Source organism: Piliocolobus tephrosceles, chromosome 4 (assembly GCF_002776525.5).
Source record: "Piliocolobus tephrosceles isolate RC106 chromosome 4, ASM277652v3, whole genome shotgun sequence".
Lineage (NCBI taxonomy): Eukaryota > Metazoa > Chordata > Mammalia > Primates > Cercopithecidae > Piliocolobus > Piliocolobus tephrosceles.
In genome coordinates this window covers 13,874,215-13,887,157 of record NC_045437.1, presented here as the reverse complement: position 1 = coordinate 13,887,157, position 12,943 = coordinate 13,874,215, and the positions used below count along the sequence as shown (strand labels likewise).

Genomic DNA, 12,943 nt, shown 5'->3' with positions numbered 1-12,943 from the left:
GACTGCACTATCTACACCTACTGTGCACCAGGGACTGCACTATCTACCAAGTGGGAAGTGAAGCATGACCACCTCACTGTTTAAGTAGCTGGAAAACACACAAGTGTAAACTAAATTGTAACAATACACTGCTGGGAGCACGCCAGCATTATTGCCACAAATAAACATAAATGAGAATGATCTGTTTCTAGAAGAAAACTCAGACACTTCCCAGTGTAGGCCTCACATCCTCTCCTGGGTTCGGTGCACAGGAGCTACTGGCTGACAGCAGCCTGAACACGCGTTCTTAAGCCCAGTTTTCACTTACAGACAACAAAAAAGCTCCTCTGCTTATCTTGTAGTCATCACTCCTTAAACACAGATCTTCCCAATATGATGAGGTATTCAAACTCCGCTCAATAAAAGCCATTTCCCACGCAGAAGGGCACGAGGCGAAACTGACCTGTTGAACGTCCTGCTGGAAAACACACAGCTGCAGCCTCTGATGGAGCCGGACCTTGCGGTGTTGCCAGATGTTCTCAAGCTGCCGCTGGTGGTGCAGCACCTCGTGGATGACATCCAGGACATGGTGCACGGCCTTGGAATAGTTGGCAGACGCCGTCAGGGAATCGGAGCTGCCAGGAGTCAAGGGCCGCTGGAGCTTGTCAAGGAGCGACTTCCCATCTTGGCTCACCTGCCCACAAAATACATGAGTGATTCTTCAAGATCTGAGGTCTGTGCCACAGATGCTGTCCTTGGATACGTGTGTGTACCTATAGGCACACATGTACATGTACACACATTACACACATACCCATTCACACCACAGTTTTACTCAGAGGCAGTTTTATATAGGATAAAATTTAAAACAATCCATGAGTTATCCAATGACATCACAAAGCCAAATGATGTAAAACACTAGGTGAGAATAAAAGAACATTAATTACAACAAAACACTGTAGTAGATACTACTCAATGAATAGGCATACTATTTGCCTTAAATGCCACAAATCAACTAACAGAAACTGCATTCCTGGGGTATCTGCAAATTAAAATTTAAAAGTAATAATTTTATCTTGAGACATGTTAGAGAGAATACAACAGATCATCACAATGGAACAAAATTGTTCCTTAAAGCCTCAGTTACAAAAAAAATCTAGTACTAGCACTAGATTGCTAGTACTAGGCAAAGAATATGTACTTAAACTTTCTGACATAGCTGGAGAGCAATTTAACATCACAAAAGAGAATTTAAAATGCCATTCTATTTGACTCATTAACTTTAAAAAGTAGTTTTAATTAAAATGCCATCATTTAAAAAAAGATTTCAGCGCTATATTATGGCAATTTATTCTCAAACCACAATTAAATGAAAGCATTCGGGCTAATCAAAGAAATAAGAAAAGGTGACAGTGCAATTTAGAAAGAAAGCATTGTGTTTTTCCTATTTATGTGACTCATAAGACTTATGAGTAATTAATTATGCCAGATGTTCTTGGGGGAAAAAAAAAGTGACAATCAGACAACACAAAGTGTGTGTGATGCATAAGGTAACCAGGTGTGGGATGCAGGTGTCTTAAGTAGGGCCTCTTCACATGATCCTTCTGCTTAGATACTTCTGAATCTAAAAACCTCCTTGGGTTTCTAGTAAGAAGAGAAGCAGGCCGGGTGCAGTGGCTCACACCTGTAATCCCAGCACTTTGGGAGGCCGAGGCGGGTGGATCATGAGGTCAAGTAATCGAAACCATCCTGGCCAACATGGTGAAACTCCTTCTCTACTAAAAATACAAAAATTAGCTGGGCATGGTGGTGGGCACCTGTAGTCCCAGCTACTCATGAGGCTGAGGCAGGAGAATGACTTGACCCCGGGAGGTGGAAGTTGCAGTGAGCCGAGATCGTGCCACTGCACTCCAGCCTGGGCAACACAGTGAGACTCCATCTCCAAAAAAAGAAGAGGAACAAGTTTAGGGGCACTTTTAACAGACATAAGCCCAGTTTAGAAGAAGCCCTTAGAATAAAACAGAGCACACAAGAAATAGGTAAATGGGAAAAGCTAAAACTGAGAGCCTTTACAACCAAAACCTGGTGGCACATGACCCTGCAGAATTTCCTAATCACTTCCTTTAATCCTCTTCTAACTGCAGTTGTGCCAGATTGTAACACATTTACTTTTCAATACCTGAATTTGAGACGTTGGAAGTGCTGATTATTCCTTACCAGGGTTTAAAATTCACTTAATACAGTCTTACAGCAAAACTTAAGAGGAAATAAGCTCAGCTGACATAACCAAAGATAACAAGGGAAAAACTAACCACATTAACTGCTGAATTAGTGTCAGTTAAAACAAAAATGGAAAATTTAAAGAGTCTTCTAAAGCAGGGTTCTCACTTGTGCCCAGAAGTCACTGAAATTGGAGTGGACATTGTTGACGTAATGGTTTTGAAGAGAGGAGGCACCAGGACTGATTTGGGTGGTGGATTCAGAGAAGCAGGGTACTCTGAAATGAGCAGGATATTAGCACATGGTGAAGAAATGTCCTGCTTTTTGTGATTATCTAAGCAAGGCTCTTTTTAACACACAAATACACGGTTTTTCTCTCTTTGCTCAGTGTTAACATCACTGATCTTTCCACAAATCCAACAACCATGTTAATCAAAGAAAGATAGTGTTTGGTTTTCTTTGGAACTTTACAGGAGCTGTTTTCCCTTTCAAAATATCACATGACCACAATAAAACCATTCTCAATACTTGCATCACCAAGAGGCCACATGACCAGGCTACAGTTATAGTTGCTATATTCACAATGGTTTTATATACATGACCAGCATCTGAATATCTAATTTTTTCACCTACAATAGATGCCTTTAGGCATTTATAGACTGAAAAACATTTTATCATAAATCACCTTTCGTCTCCAACTTACATTGTAGCATGTAATTTTTATATACACATATAAATTATACGCAAAGGTAAAGTATGTATGCATTTTATTCCAGGATCATAAAGCAGGTGTCATAAAATTTGTGTGATATAATTAGAGTGCTGCGTCTCTCAGAACTGAGAGCTACTGCTCCAAGTCATACATTTCACATTGTGTCAACCTTTAAAAGAATTCCTTGCAAATGTTTCCTCTACATTTTACTCCTTGCAATACTGTCGGAAAATGTACACCAGAACATATGATTTGGCGAACTGTGCCAGAAACTGACAGCTGTTCCCCAAAATCCACTTGCCTCTCCCGGATAGCCAAACCCCTACAGTCAGAAACAGCAACACTCCAGCTATAATGCCACATTTCCCAGCCTTGCTTACATATGAGTGGCCAATATACAAAAGTAAAAAATGTTGAATGGGAATTCCAGGAAAGCTGTGTAGGGGCTAAGCTGGCAGGTGCGCTCATTCCCCTTGTCCCTTCCTCCTCCTTGCTGCCAAGAACTTGAATGAGATGGCTGGAGCTCCAGCAGTTATTGATGACTCTGAGGCAATCTTAGAAACAGTAGCCTACCTGTTAAAAAAGGCAACACAGGAAGACAGAAGGCTCCAGAGATCCTCTTACTAATAGAGCTACCACACTAGCCCTGGAATGACAGCCTTTGGATTTCTTTTACATGGAGAGAAAGCCAATTTCTATCTTAAGCCATTGTTTTGCAACTTAAACCACCAAATGCAAAAGGACAAGATGAGTTCCCAGCCCTCACCAAGTTTCCGAAACGCATCCCTGTGACACCATTAATATTCTTCAACTGAGAATGGAGTACTCTGAGCAACAATATTCCATGGAACCTTTCTTTCCTCGAGTGTCTCTGCAGCTGTTGAACAGATCTCCACGCCAGAGATCGTGACGGGATTTCGAAGGACATACTTGCCCATGGCAGTGGAGGGCAGTGGAAAATGTCTATACACAAATACCTTAACATACAACAACTCATCAGGCAAAGCTCCACCTTCTGAGAATTCATAAGCGGGGATGAAAGTGTCTGCTGGTCCCACCACTGGTACTGTCATTTGTTGGTAGTGACAGTTGCAGTAAAGACCCTGGGCGAGAAAACACCTCTTGTACCCACTAAAACCAGACAGCACGGAACTCCATGTTTTAAAAAATAGCATTTCTCCAATAAACCTTTCCAAATATGATTCTATATTATCTCAGTACAGATTTTGCAGACTTGGCAATTAAAAAGTACTATTTAAGCACATAAAGGATGGCATATACAGTTTCGCTTTTGGCAAAATGTCTTAGTCTTTGTAATTACAGTAATATGTGGAAAAATATGCTACAATTTTATGAAGACTGCTGTTCTTTTGTACAGAGATAATAATTTTTAAATGGTACAGAATGACCAGGAGAAAATTAATGAAAGAAGAGACTGCATAGAGCAGACAAAAAATTCACATAAAATGTAAGTGCTAAAACAAGTAACATAAGTTTATGGCATGTGGGGTAGTTCTACAATTTCTTAACTACAGAACCAGGCGAGTGAATTTACTTCAGTTATACATTTCGTTTAAAACTCTGTTTTTAGCTTCCAGGCACTAAAACTCTGAGCCACAAAGAGACAACAGCTGCAAAAAGAAAATCAACCTTATCAAATAGCAGGACTTTCCTATAATAATTTTTTAACCAATCAGATCAGCTCATTTTTCAGTCGGCTCTTTGTTTTTCTTGGAATACACAGCTGGGGAACTTGAAGGGCAATCAAAGTTACATGTTACAAAGATTAACATTTTATAAAGAGAGAAACTAAAATGCTCTGATATCCAAATGAGTTCAGAAAAATGCAAGTACTAACTAAAGCAGAAAAAGTAATTAAAGGTAAGTTTAAAATCTTACCATATCAAAGGTATGTTTGTTTCTAATATTTAAAAACAAGTGTAACTGTGTATAAACAATGGCCTGGTTCTTGAATCTTTACTGTTCATGAGACTGCACACAGACTTGTAACTTGGATTTCTGCATGTCACCCTTAAAAAGAGCCACAAAACTTCAGAGATTTGCCTATTCTTGCTTCTGGTACTGGGATCTCTACATTTCCTGTAAAATCAGATGAGGGCTGAGCGTTTCCGGCAGGAATGTTCTTCACCTGCACAAGGGATGAACGTGGCTCTGACGTAAGGAAAGACAGCAGCATCTAGACATTCTTGCTTACCACTGCAAAAGCAACAACTGCCCAAAGACCAAATGAAGAAGAGTGACAGGCATATCAATTAAGTCCAAACGCAGTGTTTTAGATCTAAAATGTGCTAGAAAATGGCATTCCCAAAATACAACAAAAATAGGCAAAATACACCAAGACATTTAGCCTGTAATAAAGAAAAAGTGTTCCTTCAAAAGTTTCATGAAATGAATTGCACTATTTCTGCTGACTCAAAGCCAACACTGTTTTAATTCTTTTTCAGGCTTAGCTCACCACGGCCTGCAGAGCACAGACCTCCACAGGAAGCCTGGGAATGATTTCACTCTCCTCTCCAACTCTTGCTGAACTTATTCTCATATCAAGGTTCTAATAAAGCAGAAAAGAATGAAAAGGGGTCAGCAGGTGACTACCCAGCTCATTCTGCAGCAATAGTTGACACTCCTCGGCCAAACAGTTGAACTCTTCTGAGTAAGGAGGTTCCGATCTGTCTTCAGATGGCTACGTAAGATGCTCCTGCCAACAGCGCAGGTCAATTACCTCCTGAAAGGGCATGTGTTCCCAACAACAGCTACTTTCCCTCGCTTCAGGGAGAACACAGAAAGCTGGGTCCTTTTCCAGCCAAAGTTCTTACAGGATGGACCTCCAAACGCTGATTTCTATTTCTTTCAGCTATTCAGTTTCTTATTCAAAACCAGATCAGTTTACCTCGGTCTGACTCTCTGACACCTGTAAACCTGGGATTATCGGAAAGGAAAAACCAAAATAAGACCACAACAGGAAACGGCTGGAGCAGCCCAGTTGGCATGAGTCAGGTACATGTGCCTCACATGCATGTTCCACAGACTGCACCTGGGCTCTACTTTTGTTGCTTTTATATCTCAAGTGCTTGCAAGGCCTCAAGCTGAGTTTGGGGTGAGAAGAAGATAGCTGTTGTATGGGCTGTTGGTTCTGATACTATGGCAGATGCTGACTACAGCACTGCGTGTCACTACAGCAACACTGCGATCTTTAATGAGGCTTTATACAACTGTGACAGAAGTGACGGCTGGGCGCGGTGGCTCATGCCTGTAATCTCAGTACTTTGGGAGGCTGAGGTGGACAGATCACTTGAAGTCAGGAGTTCAAGACCAGCCTGGCCAACATGGTGAAACCCTGTCTCTACTAAAAATACAAAAATTAGCCAGGCCTCGTGGCACACGCCTGTAATCCCAGCTGCTCGGGAGGCTGAGGCACAAGAATCGCTTAAACCCAGGAGGCAGAGGTTGCAGTGAGCTGAAATCGCACCATTGCATTCCAGCCTGGGCAAGAGAGCAAGACTCCACTCCACAAAAAAAGAAGTGGCTCTACTGCAAGGGAACTGAGCTGCCACACATACCACAGAGAGTTGGTTTTTTGGTTTTAAGGAGTTTCCTATCCAGGTGACTCATTTTACTGTGTGTTTTTGTCTTTGCTAATAACCCCAACCCTGCCATCACCCATTGATACAGTGCCTTTAAAGAGCTCAACCAGCTTTGCACGCAGCAAATCATTCACTCCCATGAGGCCTTGCTGAGGCGCACAATGAGTTGGCACATTTGTTAAACTGAGAAATGGATGCAGAAACTAAGCCCTGAGGTCACATGAGATAAAGCAAGCCAACGCTCCATGGCACTTTGCCTTGCTTGTGCTCCGTGGCTGCAGCAGTGGCCCTTTGGTGGATGTGTGGCTGTTTATTATGCAGTCTCACCTTGCAATCCAAACACCTAGCATTGAGGCTCGCGAGGCAACACAGGCACGCTGAGATGAAAATCATTTTTATAAATTTAGCTTGTTGAAAAACTAGTAGCTGAGTTGGCTTACTTAAAATGTTAAAAATGACTACAACTTATCTCCAACGTTTACACTGCTTCACTCTCTTGTGATCAACTGTAGCCACCAAGATTAGCTCAGACCTGGCAAGCTGAAGCAAGTGAGTGTTCAGAAGGCCCAGGTGCGTCCCTGTTGCTAAAGCACAAACAGGAGTGACACGGGCAGGTCTAATTAAAGCAAAGCAGAGCAGGTGCTTGCGTCTTGGGAGAAAAAATGCTGGGAAACTTTCCCAAAGCAAATTTATATGATCAGAGACTAGAAACTATAAACACTGTTCGAAGAAAAAAATTGTAGAGAAAATGAAGGGAGGAGAAGAAAGGGAATAAGAGAAGACAGAGGCAAGGAAAAGGAAATAAGAAAAGCAAAGCAAGCCCTGCTTAAAAGTACTCCTACCCCCACATGACCTGGCATCCAGCTCGATGTCTAGCACTTAGCAGGTGCTCCGTATCTGTGAGATGGACGCCTCCTCAGCAGACCCCCAGCTCTTCAGAGCAAGCTCAGGAGTGCTGCTCAGCATGTGATCTGTGTACCATCAGCATCAGTCGCTGCAGCACTAGAGAAGGCCTCTGAAAATGGAGATTCACTATCTCCGGGGTAGAGTACTGCTGCATTTTAAACCAAGACACTCAAGTTTGCAAACTACTGATTTAGGAACATAAAATAAAAATCACTTAAAAAACAAAAGCAGTCCTTCCCTTTCCATCTTCTTGACACCTTCCCTCTTGGCATGAAGAAACTGAGGAAGCGAGGGGTGGAGGTGCCAACAGAGGTGTCACCGTGCCAGGTTAAGTGAGTGGGTGGTAGGGGTTGGAGGTGGAGAACCCAGACAGAATGGGTGGGAAATGGAGCAAATTAAGGACATTAAGGACAATAGAAGCCAGGTTTCTTGCTGCCTGAGAATAGTAATAAACTTAGAAAGGGAAAGGATGGAAAGAACCCTGAGGTATTGGATTCGAAATGTGCAAACACATGTATTTTTAATACAGACAGATACATCAGTAATTTTATATAGACGTGTATGTGCATGCGTGGATGGGTGGGTGGGTGGATAAGTGGTTAGATAGATAGATGAATGAGTGGTTGGGTAACTGGGTGGTTGAATGGATGGTTGGGTGATGGGGTGGACAGACGGACAGTTGGGTGACTGGGTGTATGGACAGGTGGTTGGGTGATTGGGTAGATAGACAGATGGACTAGACAGATGTGGATGGGTGGTTGGGTGACTGGGTGAACGGATGGGCAATTGAGTGATACGGCAGATGGATGGATATGGGTAGATTGATGAATGTAGGTGGGTGGGTGGATGGATGGATGGATAGATGGATGGGTGGATGGATGGGTGGTTGGGTGGTTGGATAGATGAACGGATGGGTAATTGGATGGATGGATGGATGGATGGATGGATGGGTGGTTGGGTGATCAGGAGGATGGATGATGGATGGATGACGAATGGGTAGCTGGGTGGATGGTTGGGTGATTGGCTGGATGAATGCATGAACTAATGAATGAATGATTGGATAAATGGACAGATGAATGGGTGGTTGGGCGATTAGGTGGATGGATGGATAAATGGATGGGGGTTGAGAGGGTGGATGGATGGAGGGATGGATGGGTGGTTAGGTAATTGGTTGGATGGGAGAATGGATGGGTGATTGGATAAATGGAGGGATGGATGGTTGGATGGAAGAATGGATGGGTGACTGAATGGATAGATGGATGGACAGAAGAATGGGTGGTTGGGTGTGTGGATGGATGGATGGATGGAAGGATGGATATAGGTGGATGAATGGATGGGTAGCTGGGTGATTGGGTAGACGGATGGGTGGTTGGGTGGATGAACAATGGGTGGTTAGGTGGACAGATGGTTGCATAGATAGATGGATGGATGGGTGAATGGATGGCATTCATATGTTTCCTAACGCTGTCTGCTAAGAGGGCCCAGAAGTAGTGACACCTCACAAACAAACAAAACTCTGAGAACCCAGGTCTTTAAAATTCTAAAGACCATACAATACTATAAGGAACCACCCCACTTAGTGAGACAAGTGATCCCAGGGTAGGCAGGGAAAGTACAAAATAGCCAGGAACAAGTGCTCAAAGGACAATAAGGATGATCAAAAAGACACAGAAAAAACCTCCTGCTGGCCAAGTCTAAACAATTTAGGAATCAAAACAGAGTATCAAACTATAACCGACTGATATAGGAAGATTTCATAAATTCATACTGATAGAAACAAACAAGAGAGAAAGGAAATACAGCCCATTCTTATGGTAGAAAGCCACCTAATAAATACAGAAGGAATAATGGAAATAGGTGATCACCATCATAGTGGTAGCTGCTATGGGCAGAAATCCTCAGTGGAAACTATGGCTGTTGAGAAGTCTGATGAGGAACAGAGACTAGTATTCTATTAGAGTAGCTGCCCACAAAATGTGCAGCAAAGACTAATTTTTTAAATGGTGACTGTGCATTGGAGAAACCCTGCAGACACCAATCTGACCAAGTGGCCAAGATGAACACTACTCATAGCTGGAGAGGTCAGTATCCCGTGTCCACTGCGATGACACCCAGAGAAGGACATGCACTGCCAAAAAGGCACAGCCTGAGTCAGCCCACGAGAACTGGGGGCAACCAGAAATAAAGGGCCATCTAAAGAATGAAAGGCCTGTACTCTTTAAGTATGTCAAAGACATAAAGGCAGAGAAAGACTAAAGAATGTTCCATTTTAAAGGAGACGGACTGGTAAGACACGCTGATTAAATGTAGCGCACATTGCTGGACAGTGTCCGAGACCAGGAAAGAGAAAGGGGCATTGTTGGAGTACTTGGGGAAATAGGATCAGGGTGTGTGGATAGGATGGTCACGTTGTATCAATGGTGCTTTGCTGACTGGAGAGAGAAGTAGTGGGGAGAGAGGGTGGAGCAATGTGGCAAAATTCTAAAACTTGGAAACTCTGGGTGGAGACAATGTAGGAGTTCTCTGTGCTATTCTACCACTTTCCTGTAGCCCTGAAACTATTTCAAAATGTAAATAATTTAAGAAGCAAAATAATTCATTCTGTTCTACTGAAAATCTTTTCAGTTCATCCAGTTCAAATTACTGTCTCCTTGAGTTTATAGCTCAGTTGCAAACATGTTCTTAGGCTAAAATTCCATTTAAGACCTCAGTTTGAGAGGCTGTTTACTTCCTGTCAAATTATTTTGAGATACTAGTACCAACGTAAATCAAATAAAACTACACCACAGGTAAATATAAGTTCCTGTGTCAAGATGCCCCATTTTTATAGAATGCACTGGTAACAATTAGGAGATGCTGTACTTAAAGAAAACTGCCAAGAGCAACAAGCAAACTGAAAGAGCCAGCTTGGCTGGAGGATAACCCTGGCTGGGTCAAAGTGATTCTGATTTAAGTTATGCACAAAGACTGTATTCCCAGGGCCTGCCAATCATCTTGTGAATGAAGGCTATTCAATCCCATCTTGGTCTGGCAAGGGCAAGGGCACGCAGACAGCTGGCTGCAAGCCCACCACTGCATTCAAAGAACAGCTCCAAAGCAAGAGATTCATATAAGCAGATGAGTGAAGGCCTCTCTACACGTGTGAGTAACAGGGTCATTTGCTTTCTGTGTTATAGGTCAAAATTAGACAATGCATAGAGATGGCACATCAGGGGAAAGAACTTGATGGTTTTTAGAAGTGACATAATCCTCATGAGCCAATGTGATTAAAAAAATTATAAATGTGTTCAGTTTTCAGTTTTACTACACGAAAAGGCTATCACTTATTTAAATAGTTTCAAACAGACTAGGCAACCAAATTAGTTAAGAAACATTTGTGCAAAACTAAGAAAAAATACAGAGTTGGCTTTTTAAATTCCATAGGCAACAAGAAATGCTGCTCGAAAAAAACTGAATCTTACTAGGCAAAGGTGGCTAGAGAAACAAACAAATATCAACTGCGACGGGAAAGAGAAGACCTGCCCAGATTCTGAAGCAAATATACAGTTAGATATCACATGGTATCAGGGACACATTTTGAGAAACGAATCACTAGGCAATTTTGTCCTTATGTGAACATCACAATATGGACTTTCACAAAGCTAGACGATGCAGCCTACAGCACACCCAGGCTATCTGGAGCAGCCCACTGCTCTGGGCTACAAACCTGTACAGCATGTTACTGTACTGAATACTGTCGGCAACTGTACCACAATGCTAAGTATGTATGTGTCTAAACATAGAAAAAGTACAGTAAAATACAGTATTATAATCTTACAGGACTAGTCTTATTTGCAGTCCATCATTGACCAAAACATCTTTATGAGATACCAAACTGTAGCAGCAAATCACGCGTCCATTTAATTTGCTCGTGGACACTAGGACGTCAACGGAGCCAGGCCCAAGGACATGAGAGTGACAGTTGGGCAGTGCAGCACAACAGGAAATGTCAGAATGAAATGCAAATAGCCAGTTTCTTCCCAACAACTTTGACAAGTTTGGATGTGTTTGGATCAAGATTTAGATTTAAACACAGACAGCATTTACTAAACATCTACACTGCCCAGCAGTCTTCCAGGTGCTTTGAAACTCTTACAGAAGTCTTACGATAATCCTTCATATTAACATAGAACATTGTAGATATAGATGCTTCTTAGGGAGAAAACCTTGCAGAAAAGTAAGCACACACAATTCCTCTCTACGCCCCTCGCCTTCACCTCCGGGAACGTAACTATTATCACAAAGGCAGGATGGTCTCAAGGGCCAGATAAACAAGGCATGGGCAAGGGTGGTACTCGTCAACCCATCTAAAGTTGCGTCATCAAGCAGCTACCACGTGGTCTGGCACAGAGGCGGCAGAGGGTGGTGACTGAGAACATGGAGCCTGCCTGCCTGGGCTCATACCCTGTTCCACCAGCTGCTGACCTGGCACAGTCATTTATCTCCATGACTCATTTTCTTCATTTGTAACAGCAGGGACAGATACAGTATGTGAGCATTAAGTCAGTCGTTACATAAAGTCCTTACAACACAGTCTGGCAGAGAAGGTGGCAGAAAATAAAACAGGGATTCATTAAGTAAATAATGTAACATATCCTAAAGTAATAAAGAAAATCCTACACTTAGAGTTCTTAAAATAGACAGATGTGTACCTTGTAATCCAGACCATCTTCTCTAAAAGGTTTTATTCGGGAAGATTAAACTGCGTTTGACTAGACTGAAGAGCACACAAAATATTTCTTAATACATGTAGCACATTTCTTAAATACATGTAGAAAAAAAGACTAGGCTTTTCTTGACTGTAGCAGATGAGCATATAAGTGTGCTGTTGGAAAGGCTCCTGCCTGCACACCATTCTGGTCCCCTAGCACCCCACCCCACCCCACACACAGGGGTTCAAATGCTAAACAATTAAACTGCAGTCTAACTTGAAATCTATAAGCTTTTTCTGGGCTACCTAAAACTTTTTTTTTTTTCTAGCTTCTGGTGTACTAAAATGCAAAAATGCTGCTGCCTTGCAATGTAAGTAAATTGACCACTTACCTCAGAGTAAGCAAGAGTGATATGTTCATATATTCCCTGGTGGTGATGAATGGCATCTTCTAGGTCCTGCAGCTCTGAGGGAAGGTCTACCTCACCGCAAGCTTTACACCATGAATCCACGTTGCTCATATACTTGGAAGGTTAAAAAAAAGATTATTTCTATCAATGACAATTTATATTGAAAAGTGGACATTTTTTAACATGGTTTTGAAAATCAGGGGAGTTGACGGAGATCCTAAGAATGTAACATGGTTGACTCCATCTCAAATGGCATCCTCAACTCACATGAGACTCCTGGACTCCATTCCCAGAGCGGGTTTCAGCAGGACTGGGGCGAGTCCCAGGAATCCGCATTTCAGACGAATGCCTCAACTGACTGCTGCCCAGGTCTGGGTATGCCCCTGGAACAATGCAGCCCTGTTTTGGGCTTTCTGGTAAATTT

The 12,943-nt window shown here is 42.4% G+C and overlaps 1 protein-coding gene across 1 annotated transcript in view; it reads right to left on the bottom strand.

The window, feature by feature from the left end:
* Positions 1-12,943, bottom strand: part of TRIO (trio Rho guanine nucleotide exchange factor) — a 365,512-nt gene that overhangs the window by 190,940 nt on the left and 161,629 nt on the right. Inside the window, exons 8-9 of the mRNA XM_023218272.3 lie at positions 12,502-12,633; positions 443-673 (exon numbers count right to left, since the gene is read on the bottom strand). Of these exons, the coding sequence (XP_023074040.2) occupies positions 443-673; positions 12,502-12,633 (363 nt within the window). The remainder of the gene's footprint in view (positions 1-442; positions 674-12,501; positions 12,634-12,943) is intronic.